Source organism: Charadrius vociferus, unplaced genomic scaffold, assembly GCF_000708025.1.
Source record: "Charadrius vociferus isolate BGI_N301 unplaced genomic scaffold, ASM70802v2 scaffold147, whole genome shotgun sequence".
NCBI lineage: Eukaryota > Metazoa > Chordata > Aves > Charadriiformes > Charadriidae > Charadrius > Charadrius vociferus.
This window is the reverse complement of record NW_009649570.1, coordinates 362,320-390,148: the sequence shown is the minus strand read 5'-3', so window position 1 is coordinate 390,148 and position 27,829 is coordinate 362,320. Positions and strand designations below refer to the sequence as shown.

General features: G+C 36.1%; 1 protein-coding gene across 1 annotated transcript; it reads left to right on the top strand.

Moving 5' to 3' along the window:
• TFPI (tissue factor pathway inhibitor (lipoprotein-associated coagulation inhibitor)) lies at nt 1-27,829 on the top strand. The gene is made up of 8 exons (XM_009890125.1): nt 1-115; nt 7,414-7,614; nt 14,887-14,925; nt 18,088-18,264; nt 19,821-19,916; nt 20,383-20,475; nt 27,160-27,342; nt 27,717-27,829. The coding sequence occupies exons 1-8, from the start codon at nt 1-3 to the stop codon at nt 27,827-27,829; spliced, it is 1,017 nt and encodes a 338-aa protein (XP_009888427.1).

Here is a 27,829-nt window from a genome sequence, read left to right as displayed (position 1 = left end):
ATGAAAGGAAGAAAGAAGGGATGTTCCTTACCTTTAACCTTGATCTTGCTGTTTGTCTGTATCACTGAACATGCAACTACTGATTTAGATGACGGCGAAGAGGAGGATGTTCTGGGTAAGAAGTTACAAAAATAACGCATAAAACTATCTTAAATAACAAAACCCACAATGTTAAAATGCACTGTAGATGTAATTCTGTACCTGAGAATTTTTCTGGGAAACTTTCGAAAGTGGAACTAAGCTAAAAATACACTGGTTTCTAACTAACAGGGAGATGCTCAGAATGTTGCATCAAGCTCTAGCAAAATTGCCTTCTATAAAGGCTTCTCTTCCCCATGCTTTTTGGAACTTCTAATCCTAATCAAACATTGCATTAGATATCAAGATTATTCCCTTAAAGCTTTGCTTTAGGACCCATGGAAAAGTTCAGTGTTTAGGGAAAAGAACATAGAGCTGGTAAACTCAAGTTTTATCTCTCCATGCAAATGGAGCAGAAACACAATGAATAACAGTGTAGACTGATGTTACTCTGTCCTGTGCAGAGCTCTCTGAGTTATAGTTAATTTGCAAAGTTTGGTCTAAAGTTGATGCAATTGCTGCTCTAGTTGTTTTTCTGGGCCTTGAAGCAGCTCTTTGTATAGCCCCAAGTGGTTTGATATTGCTGGATAAATAAAAACTCACCAGCTAGAAAGAGATTTTTGTTAAGAAAAAGAATGTCAAAAGTGCGACTGTTGGAACTGGGGAGGTTCTCGGCTTCTTACCATTTTAAGATCATTATTTACCTTCAGTACATTGAAATTAAGTAAGGTGTATCAAACTTCTATACTGGATATCATTGTGAAAGGTATTTTAATTTCCTCCCCCAAAATTTTAAGAAAGCAGATGAGGGGGAACGCTTTTTGGACTGTACGAAAATATTCTTCTTTCCTTTGAGAAAATGGTACAAAATTGTGATCTCTTTCTTAAGCTGCAGACAACTATGGAGTGAATACTTCTCCCGTTTTACAGGCCTGATTTTGAAGCCTAACTGGGAATGCAGCTAAGGGGAATTTTTTTTTTTTTTATGTTGACACTCTGTTTAATCTGCTCATGTCTTGTCTGATTTCCATCCAGATTATTTCTCTCTAACAGTATTTTGCAACAGTGTTCCTTGAGACAAAAATATTAACTGTGCTCAATCATGGCTATAGTACAAACGGAGCTGGTGCTTTAGGACGGGGTCACAATTAGTCACTACAGTTTAAGATATGTGCTGCTCCACATTAAGCATATGTTTAGAATGGTTGTGTAGTCAAGACTGTTTCATGCAGAATAAATTTGTTTCTCTTTAGCCCTGTAGTACATACATTCCCCTCTTGTTTGAGGGCAAAGTCACTGCAACTCTTACTTTTGTAAACATCCTTAGCCTAAGCTTCCAGTTTATGAAGGTCAGATTGTCTTACTTGTTACAATAACCCACTTCATCAACAGAACAAGAAATCTTTTGCCTCTATTTACTTACTTTGTTTATAAAAGGCAATAAAAAATAATCTCAAGGAAATTAAATAGTCTTTTTATTGGGCATTATTTTATGATTTATTATTTTACAGCTAGTCGGTTAAGATTATATAACTAGTAACCTATTTAGTATGAGGAAGAGTTCTGAACTTTTGGCCATGTATTCCAAAGTAAAAAAAAAAAAATCAAATGTGATGCTGAGAAATTAAACTAGGACCCTGTTTTGGTGACTACTGAAGACTCAGTTGAAGCGTTTACAAAAAATTTTTTTTGCAGTACTCTGTTTCTGTGAAATGATTAGAATGTTGCTAATTAAAATTATATTTGTGCTTTCTTAAGAGTTAATTTCTGCTCTCAGTGAATTTAACTGTAGACATTTTGTAGGCTGCAATTTCACTGATAGCATTTATTTTCTGAGTTATAGTTATAAAACATTGACATATTTTACCCTAGAATTGAATAAATTTCAAGTATTAAAGGATAAAAATGAGTTGTGTACATCCATTATTTGTAATGCCATACTTTTGGATCACATTGGGTACAAGTGCTTTGTGAATCTGAGTGGTATTTTTGACCATTAGTATTTAAATTACAGTAAAAATTAAGGTTGCAAGCCAAATCCAATGGGATGAAAAGGATTCTCAGTTTGTTCTTATCTGGCAGAAACTGTCATTTTTCCACCAATAAATAAGGGTGATAACAAAAATAAAAGATATAAATATAACTAGTTTATGTATACTGTTCAGTAATAATACCTTATGTGGTTGGGAGCACTTTAGTTGATATTCCAAAGCCTGAAGAAAATGACTCACAAGTTGAATGTGCTTTTTATTCATATGTGAAATTTTATCAAGAATAAATGTGACTGCTTAAAGAAAGGGTAGGAAACACATGGGTAGGAAGAGCCCTGAACAGTGTGCGGGTGGAAAGCTGTCAAACTGACGAAGACGGAGAGAGAAAAAACAGCTATTCATTAGTGACAAGGTGCTTAGTGTTGATATCACTTATCAAAGAGAGACATTTACAAGAAAGCCTGGAACAATGACAGCATATCTTCATAATTAAGGATAACCACAGAAACTCATGTAAGGTTGAGAACCCATAACCTAAGCAAAGAAAGCCAGAAAGTATGTCCCATAAAAAGTCAGAAATATTCCTGACCAAGTTTTCTTTTCCTAATTTAATTAATATTGTTCTGTTCTGAAAAACAACTATGCAATAATACTGTTGTCTTTCATATTTATTGTGCCATAGGTATAATAGAGACATCAGTTCACTTTCTAATTAAAAGGATGTATTTTTAACAACCAGCCTTGCAGATTATCCTTAGGAGTCTGGAAGCCAAGTTAGAGTCTTGTATTATGCCTACAGCAAGGGGGAAAAGTATTGGTTTTACTTGTATTCATGTAAGAGGATTAGAGACATTATTCACCACTTCTGGTTTTGCAATATTATATTGCTTACAAGTAAAGTGATGACGCTGCTTTACCTTGATCATATAAGGTCCATGCGCTCGGGGCTACAGCATGACTAATTGCAGATTATTAGAGCTCTCACGATGAAATTACTGTATGACAGTTAATAGTGGCTGAGCAGCCATGTCTTAGTTGCAAAAGTTGCCGTGTGAATGACAACAAAAGTGAGAAAGGCTGTGCTGTGTAGGACCAGCCTTGGCCTGTATCCTGTTCCTGACAGTTGCCAAAAGTAGGAAGACTGAAGGAATGGAAGAAGAAGGTACAGACATAAAATATCTGCACTGAACTCCTGCTCATTGTGAGCCATTTCATCAGCATTACTTTGCACTTTCCAGAAACTATAGAGTGGAAAGCAGTGGACGGTTGGTGCCTTCTGCTATGAAAACCTGTGTAGCTGATGTAATGAAGTTATTAAATGAAGAATTCAAGGACCAGGAGAGGAGAAGATGTGTTGCTTTGCTTATTTTATTTTTAGTATGTCAAGTAATCACTCTTGTGTGATGGTGAGCATCAGCTGTAACCATCACTGAATGTATTTCTAGCAAAACAAACTCAATTTTCTTGGTCTAGGGTAGTACAGTCGAATAATTCTATAGGTTTGCTAAGTTTATTTGGATCAGATCCCTGAATTGGATAAGTAATAAATATCTAACAGGGCCAGATCCAATGTGGAGGATTAAAATAACTTTCTTTTTAAAATGACAAATGCAACATACTATACATAAGAAGGAGAACCAATGTGTTCATAAATATAAGGCAGAAAATAACTGTTGAAGTACCCATATAACAAGGTTATATTTGCTGGAGGGTAAGTGAAAGTTGCAAAGTATTACAAAAATAATGCAATGTTTTTGTAAAACAAGGCAAGTAATTCTGTCATGTATTAAGAAAAAAAAAAATCAAAGGATAATTATTCCACTCTATTTGGCAGCAGTAATGCCTCAGGTGAAGGATTATGTTCTGCTCTGGGCAGCACACTTTAACAGTAATTCAGACCAATAGGAAAAGATCCAAAGGAGAGTTGTAAGAGGGTTAGAAAGCAAGGCCAGTAAAAAGATTGGAAGAGGGGAGTTTATTTACTGTAGGGATAATTAAGAGGAGACAAATGCCTTCCGAAAGAAAGACTGGACGATTTTAAATTGTTCTGTCTATTCAACGAAGAAAGTACAAAATGATATAATATGTAATAAAGAATATTTAGGCTGTATATTACAAAAAAGGACTGTCTTGTGAGAAGGCTAATGAAATCCTGGAAGTGGGCTGCATCACGTTGCAGGGAATTTTGCTTCACTGGACTTTTTTAAGAACAATTTGGACATCTGTCAGAAAAGGTATTTATCCCATAGAAATATGTCGAAACTTGAATGAGAAACTCCATTAAAATTCCATCCAGTTTTAGCTTCCCATGTTTCTATTGAAGAATATTCACTGACCTTCCTGACAGACAATTTCCCTAAATGTCATATCCTGTGTTCTTCACACAGGACCTAAAATGTAGCAGGAGTAATTTGTTCCAGTGTTCAAGAGCAGAGTAGGAGGCCTTATACTGAGAATTAGTTTTCTCAAGGTATATTCCACACGTAAAATGAGTACAGGCAGATTTGTATCCATGCGATCTACTGGCTGAACACTCAAGCTTGCCTTCTCATCTGCTGCTCTAATCTGAGAAGGAAAGCTAATTTTATATCAGCTGTATGAGTTAAGTGTTCCCAGGTGTAAAATAATGGGGAAAAATTTTTTCAGTGTTCCCAGACACAAAAATGATTCAGTTCCCATTAATCCCTTTGAGACTTCTTTCTTCAGAGTGGCTTGGTTATTGTTCAAAGTCAGAAGCTTTGGCCCCTGGGGGTTTCACAGGGTACAGATTTTAGTCAAAGTATGGTAACTTGCTAGTGTTCCTAGGAAAATAAATGTCTGATTGCCAAAAAATGTGACACAGATAGTCATTATATGTTTGCAGCAGATGTCAGTACATCTGACAGTATTAACTGTGACTGCGGAGGAAAAGCCTTAGGAGGTAAACAAAACAATGATTTAGTTCTGTGGGTTTGATGGGAAATAGGCTAGGAGGTGAGACCAGAACATTCCTAAGATAAACTTGACTAAGCCATCATCTTTGTGTAGTTTTGCAACAGTGCTTGCACTGTATTTCTGTTTTGATAGCTCACAACATTGGTTTCGAGTAATGTAGCAAGCAACATGAGCTGACATAACCCCATGTCTGAAATTCTAGTAGTTAGGAAACCCAGTAAATTTTCACAACCTCTCCTAGACTGAACTGGGTCACTGACACAGGTTGCGTAGATCTCCTTTTTTGTGTGCCAAGACAATAACCTGTTTATAAACCAGCTGCCAGCCTTCACCCCAACCACATTTGAGTTGGATTGGTTTCTGTGGAGCTCTGAATGTTTGAATTTACCATTTCAGGAGTTATTCCAAAAGTTACTGAAAACTTTGATGCTTTGAAGATGCTTTTTCCCTATTACTGAGTGGGGGAATTCCAAAGTTTCATTGTGCAATGCAATATCCTCTCAGCTTTTCAAGTTGGGCCTTTTTAAGTCCTTTCCAAAGTATTCCCAAACCTGTTGGACAACTTCAGACCTTTGAGGTCCAATTTGGAATCTCTTGCAATTTTTAAATCCTAATTCTTCATGGATTATGGAAGACCCAGATAAGGAAACTGGCAAGAAACAAAATTCAGAAGTCTGTTTGGCAAGCTGAGCTCCATAGGAAGTTTACTGAATATAACACCTCTTAAAAATGTTTCTTTTAATTTGTCTACATTTCCTATTGCACAGTCTTCAATAATGTTTTCAGGTATATTTTGCTAACTTCAAAGTCTGTAAACATAATTTCACTAATGAAGAGACAGACCCAAACTATTTTAGGGACTGAATAGTTAATGAGAATTTTGAAATTAGTCATCTTAATCTGGTTTTTAACCCCAAATTGTCCATTTTGGGGATATCTAATTGTGTGCTACAATTTTTGTGTTGATGGTTGTGTAATAAAGGTTGATAGCATTTAAATCCTTGAAAAATTATGAGTTAAAAGATTATATTACCGAAAATTGTTTCTTTCCTGTAAGTTTAATATTTATTAAAAGGCTCAAATTGAATAAAATTGGTAAACTTCCATTGACCTCAGTATTTATGAGGATTTATCTCAACTGTGTGTTTCATTTAAAGATTATATAATAAGGCCAATTTTACATGTTAAAATTAGATATCCACAGAGCAGGTAGGTAGTAGTCATACTAATTTCCTTTTTAGAATGTCGTAAAGCCTGATTTTTGTGGATTCGTTTAAGTAAAACTGGAAACTTAATCTAGTTAGTAGTAGTAAGCTGTGCAATTATCATGTAAAGTCTTGTCCTCATCCTTTTTTTTTCTCCTGTTTCCTGTGCCACTGCAAAGAGCACTGACAGATACTTTTGCATATATGTTAAAAGACATCGATGTTCTGATTAGCTCTGGGAAAATGAATGAAAAATTTCAGGTCTGTTCTTCTGGCTGCTGTTGCAACCACACAAGCTCTGTAAAGCTTTCAAAATCCGCTAGAGTAAACAGTTCCTTGGAAAAGCAAAACAGGAAAAGATATTAAACCATGTATTGATAAGGGAACAGTATCACAAACTGGGTCATCAGTCAATGTTTCCTTATAGACACTGACAGTGTAAAACTTTGATAGTATTCTTCACAATATATATGAGAATTTTTATGAAACATTCCCTGAACTAATAACGTGTATTGAAAGATATAGAAATGACACTATTTGGAAAGATACGGTTGCTTTTCACCTTAACTTTCTAGTTGTGTACTTCTTAGCTCTTGAAAGCTCTAATGCAAGAACAGTGAGATCAAGGTAAATAGGACATTATGATGACCTTTCAATTGTGCCAGTAACGCGTGATCTGCTAGGGAAATGGTGCCCTCTGCAGGGCTGTCTTGCTTAGTTCATCCCACGTTGTTTGCTATGAGATGTCTTTATGAGCTATGTTCACTGTTAGAAGTGTATGGAAAAGCACACAAGGAACCCTCTTTCTGACTTTTTTTTTTTTTAATGCATGGGTAGTCACTGTGTCTTTGGGAGCTGCTGGGATTTTCTCTATGTATTTGTTGTTCAGAATTGTTCGCTAGCCCCTGTGAGTGAGCCACTATCCATAGCTATTTAGAGATTTATGATGAGTTAAAGTTTAAAATACGAGCTGTTTTGGTTCAAAATTGAAACTACGCATTTGGTTTGATTGAATGGAATTTGTGTTACAATACAGATGATGATTTTCTTTTTACATCTATGTTTAGTGTGTTTAGAGCTTTACAGCCAGATGTTACGCAGTGCCTCTCGAGCAGAAGACGCAAGCAATCTCATTTTGAAGTTATGCTGTGCAGTGAAGCAAACTAACTTAGTAACAGTTATTCTACTGCTCCTCTTTATTACAGGGGCTGCTTTGCCACCACTGAAACTAGGACATTCAGTCTGTGCCATGAAAGCTGATGAAGGTCCATGCAAAGCAATCCATATACGTTATTACTTCAATATTCAAAGCCGTGAGTGTGAAATGTTTGAATATGGTGGATGCCATGGCAATGAGAACAACTTTCTAACGCTGGAAGAATGTCAGAAGAAGTGTGGGGTAACAGGCCAGTACCCATTCTCTTAACCTCCTACCAGTTCTTTATCTGCATTTGTTATTTCTCACCCACAAACTGTATGAATTTTGGAAGTAGAGGTCCTATTCAGTTTCCAGTAATGCAGTAATGTTGTACCTCTAATTATGTTCCCAAGTATTATACTATGTTGTAGTCATCTGAATTACTTTACATTATGCAAGCAAACAGTCAGGATTTGGAAAGATGTGTGACTTTTTTATTGGACCTGTGGAATAGAAAGACCAATACAAGAAAGATCATTTTCTAGCTGGAGCCCTGTTTTGAATGAGTTCTTAAAGTGAAGTTGATTTTGAGGCTGGGCTAACCTGGTGGGCAGCAGAGATGTTCTTTATTGCTTTCAGAGTATCTGAACCCAATTTTTGGTCCCAGGTTTCTCCTTCACTGAGAGGCTGATACAGGCTGTCCAAACTCTTAGAGACCTGCTGTGATTCAACATAATTAGAAATACAGTAGTAAATAATTCTCATTAAAAATTTCAGTTATAGCTGTTTGTCATAAAAGATCTGTTGTGTTGAAACCTCATCAATTAATCATTAGAAAGAGAAAAATGAGATCCAAAATACGATACACAGAAGAATACACAGAAAATGCCTTGTGAATGCTGGTTTTGCTATTAAAAGCAGTTCTTATAATTAACTAAGGCTTTCAGCCTTGTGTAAGTAACCAACTTCTGTTCCTCACAGGAGTGTATGAATGTTAGAAGATTCTTAAAATTAAGACTGGCCAATGCCAGTGGAGCTAGAAATTTGACAAGTTCGTATTTTTAGAGACTGAAGTTTCTAAAAGTCTTATTGACGGTTTCCTCTGGATACCTAATGTATATCTTGCTTTCATGGGAATTAGATGGAATGTGTCTGGCTGTGTAAACAGGAAGTGATAACAAGGGAGGTAATGGGGGGAACACACAGTAGAAATAGAAAGAAAATTCCAGAATAAAGAGCTCCTCAAAGGTGTACGATAACCCTCAGTTAGTATACTAACTATCTGGGGTTTTTTCCCAAGTGAATTCATATATTGGATGTTCATTTATTTAGACTTTGAAGTAAGATAGAAGGATTCATTCTCACTAGAAGGTACTTTTCTGTCACATATGCCTTGCCCAGCAGCAAAACGGGTTATTGTTACTGAGCTCAAGGCAGTGATGCTGGGCAATCCTGCAGTGGAGAACAGTTTATAGGTTATTCTGAGTATGTGCAACATGATTGGATGAAAATTGTTAATCTCTCCTGCCTATTAGAGATGTGCCCTCATAGCACCCTACTGCTATGCAGATCTTGGTAGGTGTCACTTCATTTTCCCTGTTTTCATAAATTATTCTAGTCCTGGGCCTTTCCGTGAAACTGCAAATCTGCCACTGTGCTACAGGCACTGAGATAGTTTGCAGAATATAAGTTTGTACCTTCCAGAATTAGCATAGGTCACTTTAAAGCACAGCAAGTTTATGTATGTTACCAAAAATGCTTCCAGAAATTTCAGATGAGAAAGTTGATTTCAGAAGCTTCTTTGCGTTTTCTGACCCAATATACATATATAAGACAAGCTGATTTATAGCATCATGTTTTGTCTGTAATAAATATAAATGTCTCTGTTAGCCACCTCTCATCCCTTCCAGAATTCACATCTATGTAGTATTTAGATCAGACCTTAAATCTGTTACATTATCTGTTTCACAACACATCTGTATTTCCTGATAAAGATTACTACGAATTGTGTCACCAAATTTATTCTAGACATCAAAGGGTAAGTATCCGTCTCCCATCCTGGTGTCAGAGTAATGGCTGGTGCTGATGTGCGCATTACCCTAAGTAACACTTTAATGTTTGTTAGTTATAATGCTTCTAATCCTCAGAATCTGCAAACATTAACTGATCATACCTATAAGCCAGGTATTGCAAATAAGCAATTTATTATCTTCCATTTACTGACAGAAAAAGAAAGGTGGTAAGGTGACAGAAAAATAAGTGAAGTGCATAGACTGTGTTAGAATCAGAGCAGGAAGTACAGCTCAGCGTGTCTGGCATTTACTTGACCAGTACGTATAACCTCTTCTCTTCCGTCTGTATGAACTATATTGTCTTGATACTATATTATATAGTCTTAATATTTATTAACTCTTCCACAAGGTTGAACAAGTTTTTCAAATAGTTACAGGGGTTTAAAAGGAAAGGTAAAGTTACTAAAAAGATGTTGCAGGTTCTGTTTCCTTATACTGCTTTTCAGCCATCCATATAGGTAGCTGGTGTTTCCTCCCCGATGTGTTTATGTGATAAAATGATTCGTTTGAATACAAACCAATGCACCAGCAACACACGTCATTATCCAGCATAGGCTTTGTGAATTTCTCAAGTCTGTAATTCAGTTCTTTGGATCAGACTTTTGTCCCTCTGTATGCAGTCCAGCCTCAGTGAGGGAAAGAATAAGTGAGTATTTACATTTCTTATACATTTCTAGCATGACAATTGTCAATGGTGTTTACGATTTACAGAGTAAAACAGGGTTGCTTTCTTACCTGCACAAAGTGAGCCAGAATAGTGTGGCTGAAAGGAACAAGGCCTCAATGGGACTGTATGTATAAATAATAGCAAAATTTAGCCTAATGTGTTGTACGTGAGCACAAAGTTTCAGTGGTGAGAAGATATTGGAAGAACAGCCAACAGAGGAATTCCCATCCTTCCTAACATGTATCCCTGGTCTTGATCCCTTTGATCTTTACAGTGAGGAGACTGCATGCATTTTATTTACTTTCTAAACACCAAATCAAGGCATTATTTACTATTCACACCTATTTTGTGATCTGCTGGTATCACCATACATTTCTCTTATTGTACCTGGTACTATAGACAATCCACTCAAAAGAAAAAAAAAATACACACAAATATGAACCTGAAATTTTAGAATGAAAGGAGATTTCAGTTATTTTTCAGTTATGTTTTACTTTGAAACAATTGCAGAATTATAAAACTATCAGGCTGGAAAAAACATTATGAAACTTCACTAACAACTTGTCAAAATGAAAACAGATCACGAATGGCAGGTTTTTTAGTGCATTTTACTCTAAGGCTTAATTTGAAACTTATCTTTTGATGTCTTCTGGCAAGATCCACTCATGAGTCTCAGAGACTGGATGTGGTCCACAGGAGTAGTGGCAAGAATCCGTCACAGTCTTGCTCTGTTTTTCAGGAGTCATATGTGGGTAAATGCAGTACTAATGATATTAAAATAAGGTATATCTTGAAATGACATTCCATTGAGGAAAAATGATATAAAAATCGTAATTCCTTGGTTACTACATAACATAATCTAGCATTTCAAGTCAAAAAAGAGGTGATATAGGGAAAAAGCATCTTCCTGAACATAAACATCTTGCCCTAAGTGCAAGCACACATGAAGTCAATGAAACTCTGTCCTACTTGGATCTGAATTGGGTCTTAAGCCATCTTCCATTGAACTGGCTGAGAAGGGCAAGAACCCTTACATCACTGATTCAGTTTCTTTTCATGTTGAAGTCTCAGATATTACTAGAAGTGCAGATTATTATTTTGGTGCTCATGTACCTGTATTTGTGTCTTTAGAAATCAGTTAGGATAAAAGCTGTTTACAATATTGTTCTTTCTCTAGACTATACTATGTGTATCTTGAATTCTTCACACCTGAGCAAAAAAAATAGAAACAAAAGGGAGATAGAATTCAAGTAATATGTTCTTAGATCTTCATAAGAAACTACTGAATAGGAGCAGATGACAGGTCTTGGCAGAAAATCAAACATGGCAGAAAATCATTATGGAGGAACGGAAGGTCAGGGCTGTGCTTAACCATTATACAAAACTAACATGAAAATGAGATTTTGCTCCTTTTCTGCCTTCCATATTTTCTTCTTACATTTCTACAAATTGTCCTATCATAAGTTCTGGCTGTTCAGGAACTGAACCCTACGAGTTTTAAGGAGAGCAAATAGCTTTGTGCTGGTTATAGCAGAGCTTGTAATCATTAACACATTTCAGATGTCTTGTATCAAGGTCTAAGTGATAATTCTGATTTCTCTACAGCTGGGTCATTTTCTGGACCCGGAATATGCCAGTTTTAGTGCTTGTTAGTAGAGAAGGTAGGGATGTAGTGACTGAGGCTTAAAAGGCTTCCAACTTGGGCTGAAGGTTGCCAAAGGTTTTACGGTTGCCAAAGGTTTTACACCTGCCAAACCGGGTGTAAAATACTCACATTTGGCATTTGCTAATCAGTACCCCTGACTAAAGAAGCTGATGTCCTTCCTCTACTTAATCCAACCGGGGCAAATTTTTCAGTATTAATTAACGTTATTTATTCTGTATGGTTATGCAGAAGATGTATCTCCATCAGAAGTGAATGATGATATTTCCATGAGCATTCAAGACAAATTAATATCATTTTAAGGAGTTAAGGAGTTAAAAATTATTCAAATCGTGGCATTGATATTTTCAATAGTAATTGTCTGTTTATCTGACAAATGGTGTTTCTAGACATAAAATTCTTCCTTTGTCATATAGCTTTCATGAGTCCTAAGTTTGTATCATGGATCAAATTGATTTTTTTTCCCTATGAACAACAGCTTAAAAGTTTCTTTCCATATTTACTGAATTTTCAGCGCAGAAATTAACGAAACTTGTAGCTGAATGCCAGACTTAATACATACATATAAGTTTAAAAATTGAATGTTGACAATGTCATTCTAAGAGAACAACCTTCCTTAGAAGGCATTTTCTTCACTTCTACAGTGTTTTGTTTAGAAAATTGTGATTAATCTGTTTCTAGTTATGGGTCTGCAAAATTTAACAAATACAATATTTCAAGACAAAAACTAGGAAGTTATTTTTCTTGATTAGCATTCAGTGTCAGAACGACCTGGGATCTAGGATGTGAAGATAGCTCTTCTTTTTCTGTCACGAGACTGACTTTTGGTACTTTACATCTGGTATCTGGTTTTGGGTTTCAGCTCAACCCACAGCATTTTTGCCATGCTTGGAGCAGGGTTGTTTGCAGGACTGCAGCTGCCAGTATCTCATCCAAAACAGGAGTGATCCAAGAATCTGCAAGTGTTGAATCTGCGATGAGAAACTGGAGCAATAAAGGCTCGTTATTTCTGTATTCTTTGAATGAATACCAGCAGATAAAAAGGTTTGGTGGCACACACAGTACGCTGTTGACCATCAGCCATGATAATAAGTTAACTTGCTTGTGCCAACATAATTCAGTAAAAAAAAAGAATATAATTCAGTAGGTTCTATTTGTTAAATCTGTTTCTGTCTGCGCAGCCCTGCGGTATATGGTTATATTCATCTTACTTAATGTTTCCAGTATTTATTACTGCAGGAAGATCACTATTTAGTAACTGTAGAAATCAGACTGAAAAGACAGTATGAGTGATAGGAAAATGCTTGAAAAGAAAGAAAAAGCTAAGAGATACTCAGACAATTATCACTGTGAAGAATGTGAAGAAGATGATTGCTAAAAATAAGCTAAAGGGAAGTTATATACACAAATCCAAAAGAAATAATGTGAATAGTCAAAGTGTCTGATTTTCCAATATTAAGCACAAATAGAAGAATAAATGAGCCAACATGACTGAATTGCCAGGTTCCTTAAATCAGAGCAAGTTTTAAAAATTTTTGAATGAATAAGCCATCAAAGACAGCAGTGAGTAATTCCCAGAACTGGCTAAAGTCAGTACAAGAGAGTTCAGAGAACCAAACTAGAGGTTGGCCGCTCCAAGACTCTCCAAGACAGTGTTCAGATTCAAGATGCCAAGTTCTGACTCGTCTCCTAGAAATCAGCTGCATTTCTTGTTTCTTGTGCCACATACTCACCACTTCAGGCAAGTAGAAAATACTTTTAAGAGGATTTTTCCTATATGCTCCATTGTTTACTGGATGTGAGTAGAATCAGAAATGTTACCACTAGCAAAAATGTCCTAATTTTCAAGGCAGTGAATATATATCTTAGGCTACTTAAGCTTGTAAGCTGGGAAAATACCTACTGATAAAAGGTTCTGGACATGACAGCAATTCTGATGTCTATTATTTACACAGTAGATCTACTCAGAAATACAGTTTGTTTACAAAGAGGAAATTAATTCAGCTGTGGATTTGCCTTTTTGACTGAAACCAGAAGCAAAAAGACACTGCTGACATGGTAGTAAGATTAAAATATTCTAGGCCTGTGTAAACTTACAACAAATTCTTCCTGTCCTGTGCCAGAAGAGTAGAGATCATATGCCAAAGCATGATTGCTGATTTTGGCTTGAAGGGGACAGCTCAGTGAAATTAGTGAAATGGCCTGATGTGAGTGTCCATGGTTTAGGTCACGGATTCAAACGCTGAAGGCACAGCCTCCTACTAGTAGGAAGCACTGGAAAAATGTTCAAACAAATGATATGTCACTCTGAAGTGCGTGTCGTGTCTTTAAATATTTTTTTTTTTTTAAGGATGCCAGCTGCATTGTCTTAGAGATGGAAGGGAAAAGTATCATGACAGGATTTCTACCTGATAGATTTACTTCGAGTTTGTTTTCAATTGCTGAAAAGGAATGTGGGGTTGAATTCAGATATGTAGCTTCTTGAGCAAGTACAATAAAACGCAGGCTCCTCCATTAAAAATGCCAATAGCAACTTCATCACTCCTGGTCAGGCATTAAAAGAACAGTGCAAACAAGTTTGTCGTCTGTACTGCCTTAAAGATGGCTGGAGATACTTGGCTGAGTGGGCTTTAATATCATAAACAGCGTAATGAACGCTTTACTGAAACACTACATAGCACAGCAAAGCAAAGGGAATTAGGTGGCATGACAGAGGTCTTTATTGCTAACTAGATCAGCTCCGAAGCTATTAGCAGTATCAGTAGCTACAGCAGTTGGGTTAAGTAAGTCTGCTAATTACTCCTCTTTTAAAGATGTAAGATTACATAATACAGGATTCTTATTCCAGTAACATGAAGAGGAATTTCTCAGTTCAATTCAATAGTGGCATAATTTGATGCCAGTACTTTCCATATGCTCAAGTTTCCAATATAGCAGGTCTTATACAAAGGAAATGATACTTCAGTCCTCCACAGCAAGCTTTTGTGCCACTTCTTTAACAAAGAAAAGAAAAAAGAGGAAGAGATGTTGTATTCTTCCTCCTCAGTGCTCATGGTCGTTGCTAAGCACCCTGGTATCACATGTGAGACTTAACAAGTCTGCTTTTGCTAAATACTTTTCTTTTTATTTATATTGCAGATTTGCCTCGGAAGATGATGTTAGCAAAAATTAGGAAAGGTAATTATGTTTACATAGTAACCTAAGACTCGTACAATGATAAGGGATTTAGCTTCTTTTGATAAACTCTTTATGTATGGTTCCAAGCTACCTCCGAGTAAAATCAAGAATGTCACTCTGAAGTGAGTTCTTACTCCTAATCATCATCTTCTGTATTCCTCAAAGACTTTGAGGACAGTTGTGGTCACTGAACATAGTAGCTGCAATCTCTTCTTGCCAAAATAAACACATCATGATGCTTTTTTTCTCTTTCTTCAATACAGAGAAAAGGAGGACTCTGCAGAGATTCAAGCATTATATGATTAGCCATGATATGAAACTCTTTTTGTGTGTTTTGAGACTGATCTAAATGCTTCCTCCACTGTTAGCAAAGATAGGGAAAAAATCACTGAAACAGAACTTTTCAAGCATTGCCTGTGTAGGAGCTAGCAGAGGTTAGGGCAGATCCCCTAATTACTTGTTAAGCACGGGGGCATGTTTCCCACTCCTGGGAAGGGGCAGACAGTTTACAGAAATTTAAATGCCTTGGTACCCAGACTTCCTAAATAGCCAGTGCTTAAGTACCGAGAATCACTGGTCTGAAGCACTGTTGGTCTATTGAGGTAACCTATGTTCCCAACAAGGACATTTAAGTTCCACACTGACAATAGAGCTTGTGAAGACCTGTTCCACACCACCCTCTCTTTCCACCTCAGAGACTTATCTGAATTTGGCCCTGTGCTGGCAACCAGAGTTCCACAAATACAGACGAGTAAATTTCTTCACAAGTCAGTTCATCTTTCTCTGCTGACCCTCCTTCCCTTACCCCTCTTTCCACTTGCTTCTTCTTGAATTGGTGTGCATTTAACTCCTCACCGAAATACCAATATTTGCACATACATTTTTAAATATACTAATTAAATAATTTATCTTTGCAGAATGATATTCTTGAATATTTTCACACTAAGATGATGGTTTTCTTTTCCTGTTGTCTACTGTCTTTTCTATTACTAATGCATTAAAAGAAAAATTGTGGTTCTATGCTATGGAAGTTACTAAAGTTGATTTTCCACAGATGCTGAAGATGTTTGGCACTAATTCTTTCAAGGTCTGACCCGAGTTCAGACAAATGACAAAACAGAACGTATCCTGTTAAATTCAGCTCATGGCTATCATCAACGTCATCACATGTTTACTATTGTTTCCAGTAATGTAATGTTGAATATTGAGTCTCTGGAGAAAGACATGGCATTTAGAAGTATAATACTAGTTTGTATAGTTAGGATTATATTGCCTTCATGACCTCCCTCTTCAAAAGTGGCTATAAAAGTTAGCTGTGAGCTCAACTTATTTGGACATAATTTCCCTTTTTCTGCAAGAACCATTTTAATATAAGGATTTTCTGAATGAAGAGCAGCTGCTTTTAAGAATCAGTCATAATCCTGTTGTCTGCTTTACACAGCCTTATCATTTTCTGCCTTACTTTCTCAGTTGATTTCTATTTAATAATGTTTTTCTATTATTTCCCAATATTATGCAATGCTTGATGAAAGAATTGTTTCTGTATCATCTCCTACTGTCTCTGAGCTCCTAGTAGATGGTATATGGAATAGATACTACTCTGGTAGATTCTTGCCTGCCATCTGTCTACATAGCTGAAAACATATCGTATGCCTTGGTCGTGCCTTTCGTATTTGTTGGTCTATGTGAACTGAGTTTTGTAAATCTGTGAACAACAATAGGTGCTGCATTTGAATAGTGAGAAACGTGAAATATCTGAACTGTAGGATACATATACTTACTGGCAGAGAATGCAATTTGTAGTGAAAAATCAAAATTAAGCTATATAGGAGTGCTTAAAATAGTTGATTCTCTTTATGCAAGAACATTTTAATGGTTTGAGTTTTACATTTTTGATGTTCATGAAGATTTATAATAATTGAAATACAAGATATTGACAATTATTTCTTGGAAAAACACTAATTATGAGCTATTATAATGTTTTATATAAATATATTATGTGCATCAATTGAATTTAGTAATATTCTTGTTCTAGCAGTAACTTTGCATAGATACTTGGCTAAAATAGATGTAATAGGATTAACTTCCTCACAACTCCATAATCTACTCCAAAAATGTTAGGGACTTCAACTTAATTGTTCTATAGTCATTTTTATTAAAATGACACCCTCTGCATGCTGTTTTAGTCTCAATATTCTATTAAGTTTCACAGGTAAGGGAGGCTTGTATGTGTCACATCTGATGTGGTTGTCTTATATCATGGCTAAATACACTTTTCTCTGCAAGTCAGCTCAGTCAAGAATCATATTTCAAAGTATCTACTAGCAAGAATTTGAGAATACCTCCACATATATTTCATTATTGTTTCCATGATTTTCTTTTGAGAATATAATTGTGAGAAAAAATTGAATATGGTGAGAAATTGACATTTGGGGATTAACGTAGAGCTATGTGTTTTTCTTCTCTGCCAGAAGAGATGATACCACGCCTTGATATTCAGTCAAATTACACAGTATTCATTTGTTAACTTTTTCTTGGTTGATATTGTAATTACTGATTGCAAACTAGGAACTGGGACTGAAAAATTATATAGCTGCTCTGTCTCCCAGTTTCCTGTATCCTTTTATAGCAGTAGACTGTCCCAGACAAAATGCATTTTTAGATTTTTTTCTTTTTTTTTAAAAAAAACTATTTCCTTTTTCCTTCTATTTTAACATTACTTTCTGTATGTTTCACATCAACATTGACTAAAAAAACCCATATAAATAACAGTGTGTACTTAGATTCAAATGATCCAGCTGAGATTCAAGTCTTGTTTAAATTCAGACTAAAAACTAATTTTCCTCTTAGAGCTTCAATGTAGGAGGACACTTAAAGGCTCATTAGTCCTTATTTTCTAAACTGTAATTTACTGGCTACTTGAAAAGAGGAAAAAAAGCAATAAAAATATCCCTATAATGCTCCAGCATAATATAGCAGTGTTATATATAGAACAAAAGCAGTACAATAAAGCAGCAGATATTTTACAGTTGGTCTTTAGTCCAAAGTTACAGGTTTATTTTATAAACTTCCAGTTCTATTATTGTCTTGGAATGTATGTTGATTTATTTTATTTTTTTTCCCTCTTCCCCCACCCTGTTCATCATTCACCATTGTTTGTAGAAAAGCCCAACTTCTGCTTTCATGACAAAGACCCTGGAATCTGCCGAGGCTATTTTTCCAGGTATTTCTACAACAAAGAGACAAAGATATGTGAAGTATTCAAGTATGGTGGGTGCCTAGGAAACCAAAACAACTTCAAGAATTTGGAAGAATGCCAGACTATCTGCCAAGGCAATGGTAAGTTGTTGTCCTCATTATTCTTAATTTTATTATTGTATAAACAGTGTTGTGTTTTAAGAAAAGACAACTTGGGGTACCCTGAGGTGGCAATAATTTATATCTGAAATTAACAGTAATTATATATTTTTTTTTAAATAAAAATACAAAAATGAAGAACAAACTAAAAAAACTGGTAGGTACTATTGATTTTAATTAATATTACAGGACTCCTACTTTTTTTACTTTTCTCATGACAGTTAGTTGCTTGCATATATGTCTTTTCTACAACTCCCTGAAAAATATATATTAAACCTGTTTCTGTAAGAAAGAACACTGTATTAATTTTCAGAAATCTGCATCCTATTTAAGATATCTAAGTTGAAACAAATAACGTGATCTAAAATTTGAAACAGAATGTTAGAAGCAATACAGACAGATGAGGTAATTAAAATAACATCAATTTCAAATAAAGAGGGGATTTGGTCCACAATGAGTACTGTTTCCTGGCCATACCTGGACATTAGAGCGTCACATTTCTCCATTAAACTTGCCATTAGGGGAAAGACTTTATAAATACACTTTCTAGGGGGGAAATTTGGTTTGAAATATATTATAAAAATATTGATACCTACATTGAAGAAGGCAGAGAGTTTACAGTAATAGAGATTATAACAACAGGGAATGGAGAAATGGACCTATTCTGGTTACAGCCACATAAATCTTTTTCTATAATCTAAAACCTGCCTGCTACTTGGCTTTATAATATCATAAGATGTTAATATTTTATTTTTTTTTACCCCATACATCTGAATATACTCTTTTCAAACCAAGTCTTGGACTGAAAAGAGGTGCCAATGTAGGCATTTCTGGTTTTACTGTTTCCTTGTTGTGCATTGCTAGCTTCCCACCAAAGAATCATGGAAACCTGTCCCTCACTTGGGAATGATTTAGCTGTGCAGTTCAGGCTACAAAACAGCCATTCAGACTGACCATTCATCCACTTCCTCATCCTACTAGTTCCTATGAATTGTTGTATATCAGAATACAGGAACTTTCATAACTCCTCTCCCCTTCACAAAGTATTTATTTTTATTCATAGGACTAATACATTGTCCAACCCAGAGCCTCCAGACCCTTTTGTCTTGCTGATATCTGGTGGGTCTTTTTCCAGGACTGTTTCATAATCAGTCGTTTTGGCAAGGGGAACTTGAGCTTATTCACATTTAGAAAAGGGAAGACCCACTATGGTTCTTTTTAAAAGATATGTTTTAAAGATATACATGTAAAGCCCTGTGCTGTTCCCCTACCTTTGCTGAAGCATTTCTTCATGGCCTCTGATTCCACTTCTGACCTTCTGGACTAAAAGTTGCAGAATGTTGGGGTTTTTTCCCTGACTTTAATCTGAAATAACACCTTCGTGTAAATTTGTATGAGTACCCAAGAAGAAAGAGAGGATTAGGGGCCATTGCCATGGTTTAAATAGATCAAAGTTTTTACCTGAGTGATATTGAATCATTGATACGAATTGTTTTATGTGGGTTTTCCTCATTGTTTTCCTTTCACTTCTCTTTTAGCAAATTTATTGCCAATTGCTCCAGCTGAAGAGCATCCTAACACTGGGAACAGTAGTTCCCCAGAGGAAAAACCCAACCAGTTTCCTGGGATCTTTGGTAAGAATTTGCTTTTGCTGTTCATAGTTACGCTTTTTTAATGCAGACACCCTTTGGCTTGTCCACGCATTTTCCTGTTTATTTGAAGTTGAAATACATAAGCACAGTGAATTCAGTAATATTAAAACCAGGTCCATAGCTGTTTTGTTGTCAGTAATACACATTTTGAAAAAGGCTTACAATTGCAAAGGTTAGAATGTCTGCTAGTGATATAAAAAATAACCTTACCAAACCATGTTTGATTTAAATCTTACATTGGTAAAATTAAAGAAGAAAAAAGAATCCATCCCAAAGTTGCTTCAGCACATCAGTTTCCTATGTCTTTGGGACTTTATACCACTAAAAGGCAGTATTTCTTTAATACTGGCATGGAGTAAGGCAAACGGGTACCAATCATAGCTTATTTTCAGAGCTTCACTGTGTCTAGATAATCCATCACTTACTGTTTCACTTTTTTTCCCTTCAGTCAACTTGTTGCCAACTGCTCAAAATGAGAAGTCCAACAATCTGAACAGTAGTTCCTCAAAGGAGGAGCGCAACCAGTTTCCCATTTTTTTTGGTAAGATTTTGCAGTTCTTATCTCTCAGTCTTTTATATGCACTCTGGATTGCTTTTCCATTTCCGCCCATTCTCCAACATATCTGAGACTAAAGAGTGGGCTTCAATCTATGTCAAATGTTTTGATAAGCAGAGAAAGTCAAAGCAAAGAAATATATTGCTACTTGCAGATCTTCAATAAATGTTAGAAAGTGGAAGACAGACCATATCTTGTAATCTTCTGAAAGTGTGTGCTTCCTGAAGGTCTTATAAATACAAAAATTTAAAGATAAAAAGCAGTGATGAAGAGTTCTTTTAGTCAAAATTAGTATTTTTGTGGGGATCTAATTTGCAGCTGATTTAAAGCTCCTCTGACCTGTTAAATAAGGACCATAATTTGGATTTTGGAATGCGGCACGATAGATTTAGCATAATACTACTTTTTTTTTTTTTTTTCAGTAGGGCCATATTAAACTCAATCCTTGGTTTGAGTATAATCAAAATAAGCATGAATTAATTTTGTGTCTGCTTCAAGGTATTTTTGCATTATGTATTATAATGCAGATGAGAATCTGGACCTTCACTGTAGAGTGATAGGTTTTAAGAGTTTCTACAGCTGGAGGCTGTCCACTATAGATTGCTGGTACTTGCTCACACTGTAAAGGGTGACTGAATTTGAGGCATGTCATTTTTATGATCCACAGTTATGCAAGAGGAAACAAGAAACAGTTGGGAAAAGCCTGAGCGTTCTTACCAAGCATTTCTGTTGCTTTTTTGCATTTACACTTACTTGTACTTTTGGGCACTGAGTGATGGCTTACAAATTCATTAAGGTTTTTGTCTTTAATATGTTCTGTAAGATAATGGGCATGTAGGATAACATTCTTGTACTCTTTGCTTAGAATGATATGTCTAATAAAGATGGAATGTGTGTTGTATTCTATTTTTTTTGCCTGCACTATGATCCACATGCACTGTTGAGTTGAGGTAAGTTTCTGTGATAGCTGGATTGTTTGTTTACCACATACAAAGCATCAATGCACTCTGTTATTAAAAAAACTGAATATAAAACAGTGAAGCTTTTGGCAAGTTATTTCACTGACAAATATCTGTATGATTTAAGGGCTGCTAATAAGTCTAGGGACATAAGAGCATACACGTTTCCTGAAGGTTTTTACTCATAATAGGCATCTCCAAATTCTCAAAACAACTAATCTATACAAGCAAAGGGGCATGATTCACTCTGTTTTCTTAGAAGAAACTGAAGGGTTCTTGGGTGTGTCAGCAATAGAGAATTTTCTGGTAGAGCAGATTTTGGGAGGGAGAGGTGAGTGTAAGAGAAAGAGAAGACTCGAAAGTCCATGGAAGAAAGGATTGGGGAACAAGTGTGGGTGGAGTCGGTGTAGCTGGATGGGTTGGGTAAGAAACGTGACCTTGGAAGGACCAGTGTGTTTCAGTGGAAAGACCCCACAGGTTCTTCCCTACTGTATTACCTTTGTCTGTCTTGCACTATCCTGCCCCGTGCAGCCACCTGCTGCCATTCTGTTTATCAGTCTGTACCTTCCAGGCTGCTGGGATGGGCTAAAATCCTGTGCTCTGTGCAGTTTCAGTATGGGAGGAGGAAAGGGTAGGGCCAAAACCGACAGCTGATTTCTCCGAAGAGCATAGCCTCCAGTCCTGCTGTTACTAGATGTAGAGGTGTAAACTGAAGTTGCAAGGTAGAGCCATCTTGTACAAACACGCATGGTGACTCCCACAGCTCTCAGTGAGGGACAAGAATCTGGCTGTGCACATATGAAGTCAGGATGGACTGTTCAGGGTGGAGTGGCTGATGCCCATCTTCTCTAGCAGGGGCAAAATCTGCCACTGTAACATCTATTTTGCATGCATATTGGTGTGGCTATGCATCTTCATTTTTTTAAATACATGACCACCATTAAAAAACAATTTTGCAAGGAGTTGTCTTTTACAGAATACCTTACCTCACAATTGAAATGCTATTTCATCTTGATCTCAAGAAAAAAATACATATTATTGGTGGTATGTATAACTCTGTAATGATATCAGATCAATAGATTTCCAACAAAGTTCTTGATCTTCAGAAAATTGAACTCTTCTGTGGCCAAACAAAAGAAACATTTTTTTCCCCCTGTATATAAACATGAAACTTCTAGTGCTATGTCTCAGCTATGAACTTTCTGCAGAGCGTGAAGATTGTTCTGGTCTTACTCTGCTGCGAGACCTAAACTAACTTTTATTCTGGGAAAGTTAAGAGAAAGTGAAGCCAAGAATCCAACCTTTCATTTTTAGATTATACGTAGTGATCTATGTTAGGAAATTACAAGTGCTATACTCTGCATTCGCTAAGTGGGATGCAGGATCAAAAAGCAATTTTCAACTCGGTAAATCTGGAATGGCACACAGAGGCAGCTTCTGTTATTACTTCTCAAAGTCAGGGACATATCTTTTGCTGATATAAATTGACACAGTTCTATTCGCTATAATGGATCTGCACCAATTTATACCTATAGAGTATTGTCAAGTGCAAATGACTCGTTATTTTTGTAATAGCTTGTCTACATGAAGATTCTTTTATTTTCTCTTTGCTGAAACCAGAAATGAGATACTGAGGTCCGCCTATATCAAAAATCTGGCAATAAAGCTGAAACTTTACAAATGTCATGCACCTGTGTCTAGCGAAAGAGAATGCAGGAAGCATTGTTTCTCGTCCAGCTCACCGAGATCTTTTCAAACTTCTTTTGTACTGTGATGAATTAACAGTTCATTGTCACACAACCCCAGCTCAGCCTGAGGGATAATGATTATTGTTGGGATTATTTTTATAAATGAGTCTATATCTGAATATGCATGTTTCAGAGATTTGAAGTATGATCATGTCATCTGTTCACACCATAGAGGGGAGGTGTCTGGGATTCAAGAAAAGGCTGTATTGTAATAATTATGTCTTAAACCATACACATTTAAAGGTTGTTTAGGTGGTAGTGAAGGGTAAGATACAGTAGTCTTTTTATAGGTGAGAATGATGGCCTTTTTTTATCTACTGCTTATTTCATATAATTAGTTTAGATATTTTTTCAGAAAAAAAAAATCAAATATTGCAGTTTTTGGTCTTACTCTCTCACCAAAATAAAATCAGTCCAAACATCTGCATCATTAAGAAAAAGAAGTAACAGAAAGACAAGATAACAGAAAGGGCTATGCTGTATTTTGCTGATGTAAAGCCTGAAACACATCTGAGAAGCTCCTGCAGAGCTAGTGGCCAGAGTTCTAGTTCCCAAGCTCCATTGAAGATGGGTTCCAAGGTCTAATTTCCTTGAGAAGTTTTTGATGGAATTGCCATGTTTCTGGGGAACAGAACTTTGTATTTCATTGTACCAGCATTTTCCAGAAGAAAACTTTACACCTGGAAATGTTTGAATAACTCAGCTTGGAAACTTTCCTTTGTCCTTTGCCTCTGTGAATTGTAAATTCTTTTTTCCCATACCTGTTCATGACCTGACTTATGTTCCATATATTTGGCAAATAATATACATAGCAAATCCAAGTTTGTGAGCTTGCTATTGAATATTGAAAATCTGTTTAAATCAGATATTTTGGAGAAACAGAATAGAACACAAGGATGAAGCTGGAGTCTCAAGGCCTGTTGCTGTCAGTGCAAATAACTGGTTGATTTCTGTAGAAATTGCATCAAAGGCGTAGGATAGGCTGTATAGTTCCATGGATAAAAAAAGTTAGAAAGAATGTAATAACACTTATTAATTTTTATGTTCTTATGATCCAATTGATGTTAACATGTATTGTGTTATATAATGTCACGAGTAATGCTACTTGCACTGTGGAAAAAAAATAATGTTCAAATGTAATCTAAATTGTGGAAAAGGTAGAGTTAAAACCAGCATTTCTATCTGAAGTAGTCTCTCAATAAAGTTGACATCTGTAATTCATGGACTTGTAAGGACTAGATTAGGGGAAAATAATTCTGATAGTGGGACATGTATTACTATTTTCTTTTACTGTTTTCAGTGTGTACCCTTTCCTCTCTGTGTAGTTTTGCAGGTTGTGGGATTTGTTTCTTTCTCTTTCTCTTTTCTTCATAAAAAAAGCAGGAGATAAAACATTTTGATCACTGAGAAAAATATGTAAACTTACTGTAACACCATATACCCAAGTACAGCATTAGAAGCTGGGGCTGAATAGAGAAAACTTACCTGGTTCTAATGCTCCCAGTGACTGTGTTAACATACTGGCTTATAGATTGTCCTGCCAACACAGATGTTGGGCTGGGCATGGCACAGTACATATTTTATGTTTACAGTAACTTAAAGCTAACAGGTCTTTTAGTGATCAGTATATTAAAACAAATTCATAATTTTTATGACCCTCAGCGGGCAGGAAATCATGATGTCATTTCAATTTTTATTGTAGTATACTGTTTTGTTGAAAAAAAATGGTTCTTATATGGCAAAATTAAGATATTTTCTTCATGGGCTGGTTGCTTCTGTGAGTGTAAAGAATATGCAGATATTTTGAAGATGAACAGGAATAGTGTTTGGTATCTGGGGCATGTATCCACCAATAATCTACACAAACAACAACATAATTTTTGAAAGAGTGCAAGAAGGATTTTGAATAGCATTTGGATGCCACTCTGCCAGCTGCATTATATGTACATAGGTAGTCCTTATTCATCAGTAACCACATCACTGGCTCCATGGCTCCCCTAAAGCTTACAGTCATGAGAACTCCTTCATGAGGGGACTCTGAAGTCTCTGGAAAATTCTACATACCAGATAAGTAAGTTATGTTACAAAGAATACATTTACATTCTGTTGTATATTTGAGAAACTTATGCTGTTTGGCCCTTTCATCCCTGGCAAGCCTTTCTGCTTTGTTCTGAAATTATCAGGTTAAAATAGGCAAGCATTTTTTCTTAATGTTGCTGAACATATGCTTTGAAAGCTAACATCCTTTCCAGCTACAGTGAGATGAAATTAGTTCCAGGCACAAGAGTTCTCAATTAGAGCAGTACCAAAAGCATTGCATTAGTTAATTTAACTACCGTCTTCATTATAAATAAAACAGTAGACTTAATATAAATCGTATCACATTGTGGGCTCTTCCTCTTGATCCAGAGTGAACCTTACTCTTACAGTAATGTCACAGCTATAAAAACAAGTTAAGTAGTGCTCATTTTATAATCTGAAACTAACTTATTCTGTCTTGAAAAACCAACTTGTGACTAAGTTTTTTGCATTTCAGAATTCTTTTTGTATAGTATGATGTTGCTAATACAGCTTCAAATATATTAATTTCATTCTGCTGTCTTAGCTTTCCATAAATCATCATTTTATTTTTTTCCCCAGCAATTTTTCATACTTTTTCACCATGCCAGTTCAACTATTATACTTCACAGATGAACCTTTTTCAGCAGGTATAATATGTGTAAGACAAGTAAGATGCATCATGTCCTTTTTGGATATCTTCTTGTCAGCCTCTTGAATTTCCCAAGTTAATTCATAACTTCTTGCTTTCGGCAACTCCTCTGCTTCCCGCTTTTGTGACAACAGGATGTCTTCTGCTCTGTTGTAACGCAGATTATCCCCTAAAATTTTTACTTTGTTTTTCCTCTGAACCACTTCTACCTGGCTTCGTAGCTTCAAGAAGCCATTTGACTAGCTTCATACTTCCATTTGTGCATTCAGATCTCAGCTATCTCAATTCTGCTACTTCTTGAAGAAAAAGGGTGATCCTTTGGGTCCCTCATAACTGTTGATAAAATGGCTCCCATTCAGTTTCCTGCATCCTGTGCAGCAATTGTGTCAGTTCTGATTTTGTTCGGGTCACTCCAGGGTGATAGATGATGGAGTTTCTCCAGGTTTGGGAATTCTGGCACGGATTTGCTTCTTGAACTTGCTGCAGTGCCCAGGTACTTCGGACACCTGAGGTTCATCTTCCAGTGGTTCAGTTCTCATACTCTCACTTGCAGCGACACTGAAGAAACAAACCATCAGCCTGCTCCTTGGAATGGTAAAAACCTAACAGCAGCACTAAAGCACCAGCATCTCGGTCACTTTGTGCACTTATTCTTCACGTTCCATCTTTTGTTATTTTGCAATTTACAAGCTATTTCTTGATAATTGCTCAGTGTTTTCCAATAGACCAACTTCTGTTACTCAGGTCAAGCTTTCTGTATTCATACCACAAACCCAATATTAAGGTATTGAATCTGACAGTGGAAATGCTGCGTACTTTTACCTCTGTTTGATTTCAGAATGCCTAGCAGTACTTAAGAAAAATCACTTCAGTAATTATCATAAATGTTTATGATGTTTTAAAACCTATTCGAGTTTCATTTATTTCACTTCTCTTTCTACAAATACTTCACTTGAAACTTCTCTAATTGAATTTGAATGCTATCTCCTATCACAGAAATGGCAATTTTATCACTAAATATATAGGAAATAAACCTTGCTCTTAGGTAAGCTTTTGCTGTCTTAAATCATAAAAAGACAGATGTTTATGTAAAGTATGCTGGATTTTCAGGAGGGCAGAAATAAATTTGCCATTAAATTTCATGTAAATTTCAGAGTTCCGTAACCTTCAAATATCATATACCGTATTGATGTAATAGAAAACTGGTAAACTGCAGTGTTGTCTCTAACTTTGTTTTTCTCGGTCTTTCTAGAACCACCCCCTATCCCTTCTTTGTGCATGACCCCTATGGACAGAGGACTTTGTAGAGCCAAAGAGTTAAGATTTTTCTACAACTACTCAACTGGAAGATGTCACCCATTCAGCTACAGTGGTTGCGGTGGGAATGAAAATAATTTCATCTCCAGAAAGTCATGTTTGAGGATCTGCAAGAAAGGTATGAGAAGCGATACTGCCACAGACTATCCTAAGAGGTAAATATTATGCAGGCTGAAACATTCGTGCATCTTTTGGTAGTCAGTATTGGCCTGGTATAATGTGATGCTTGAAAGTCCTATAAAAGTGAAAATGGAAATCAGAAGAGAGACAGAGATAGAGAGAGAAAGATGGACAGTAAAGTACAGTGTACAAGAACAGAAATAAGACAACTTGGCATTGGTCAGGCATATGAAGACTTTAGGTAAGACAATGTTCTTTTTTTTTTTTTTTTAATGAATATCCCTTGAAAGCAAGACTTGTCTCTTATTTCTGATAATCTTGGATGTGTTAGTCGTACAGCACTTAATCTTACTTTCTTCATTTTACCTTTAGGATTCAATAAAAAAAAAGGTGAAAGAAGATTAATAAAAATCAAGAAGAAAAGAAAGAAACAATCAGTAAAGGCTCCGGGAGAGGAAATCATGTCTGAAAAAATACAACTTTGA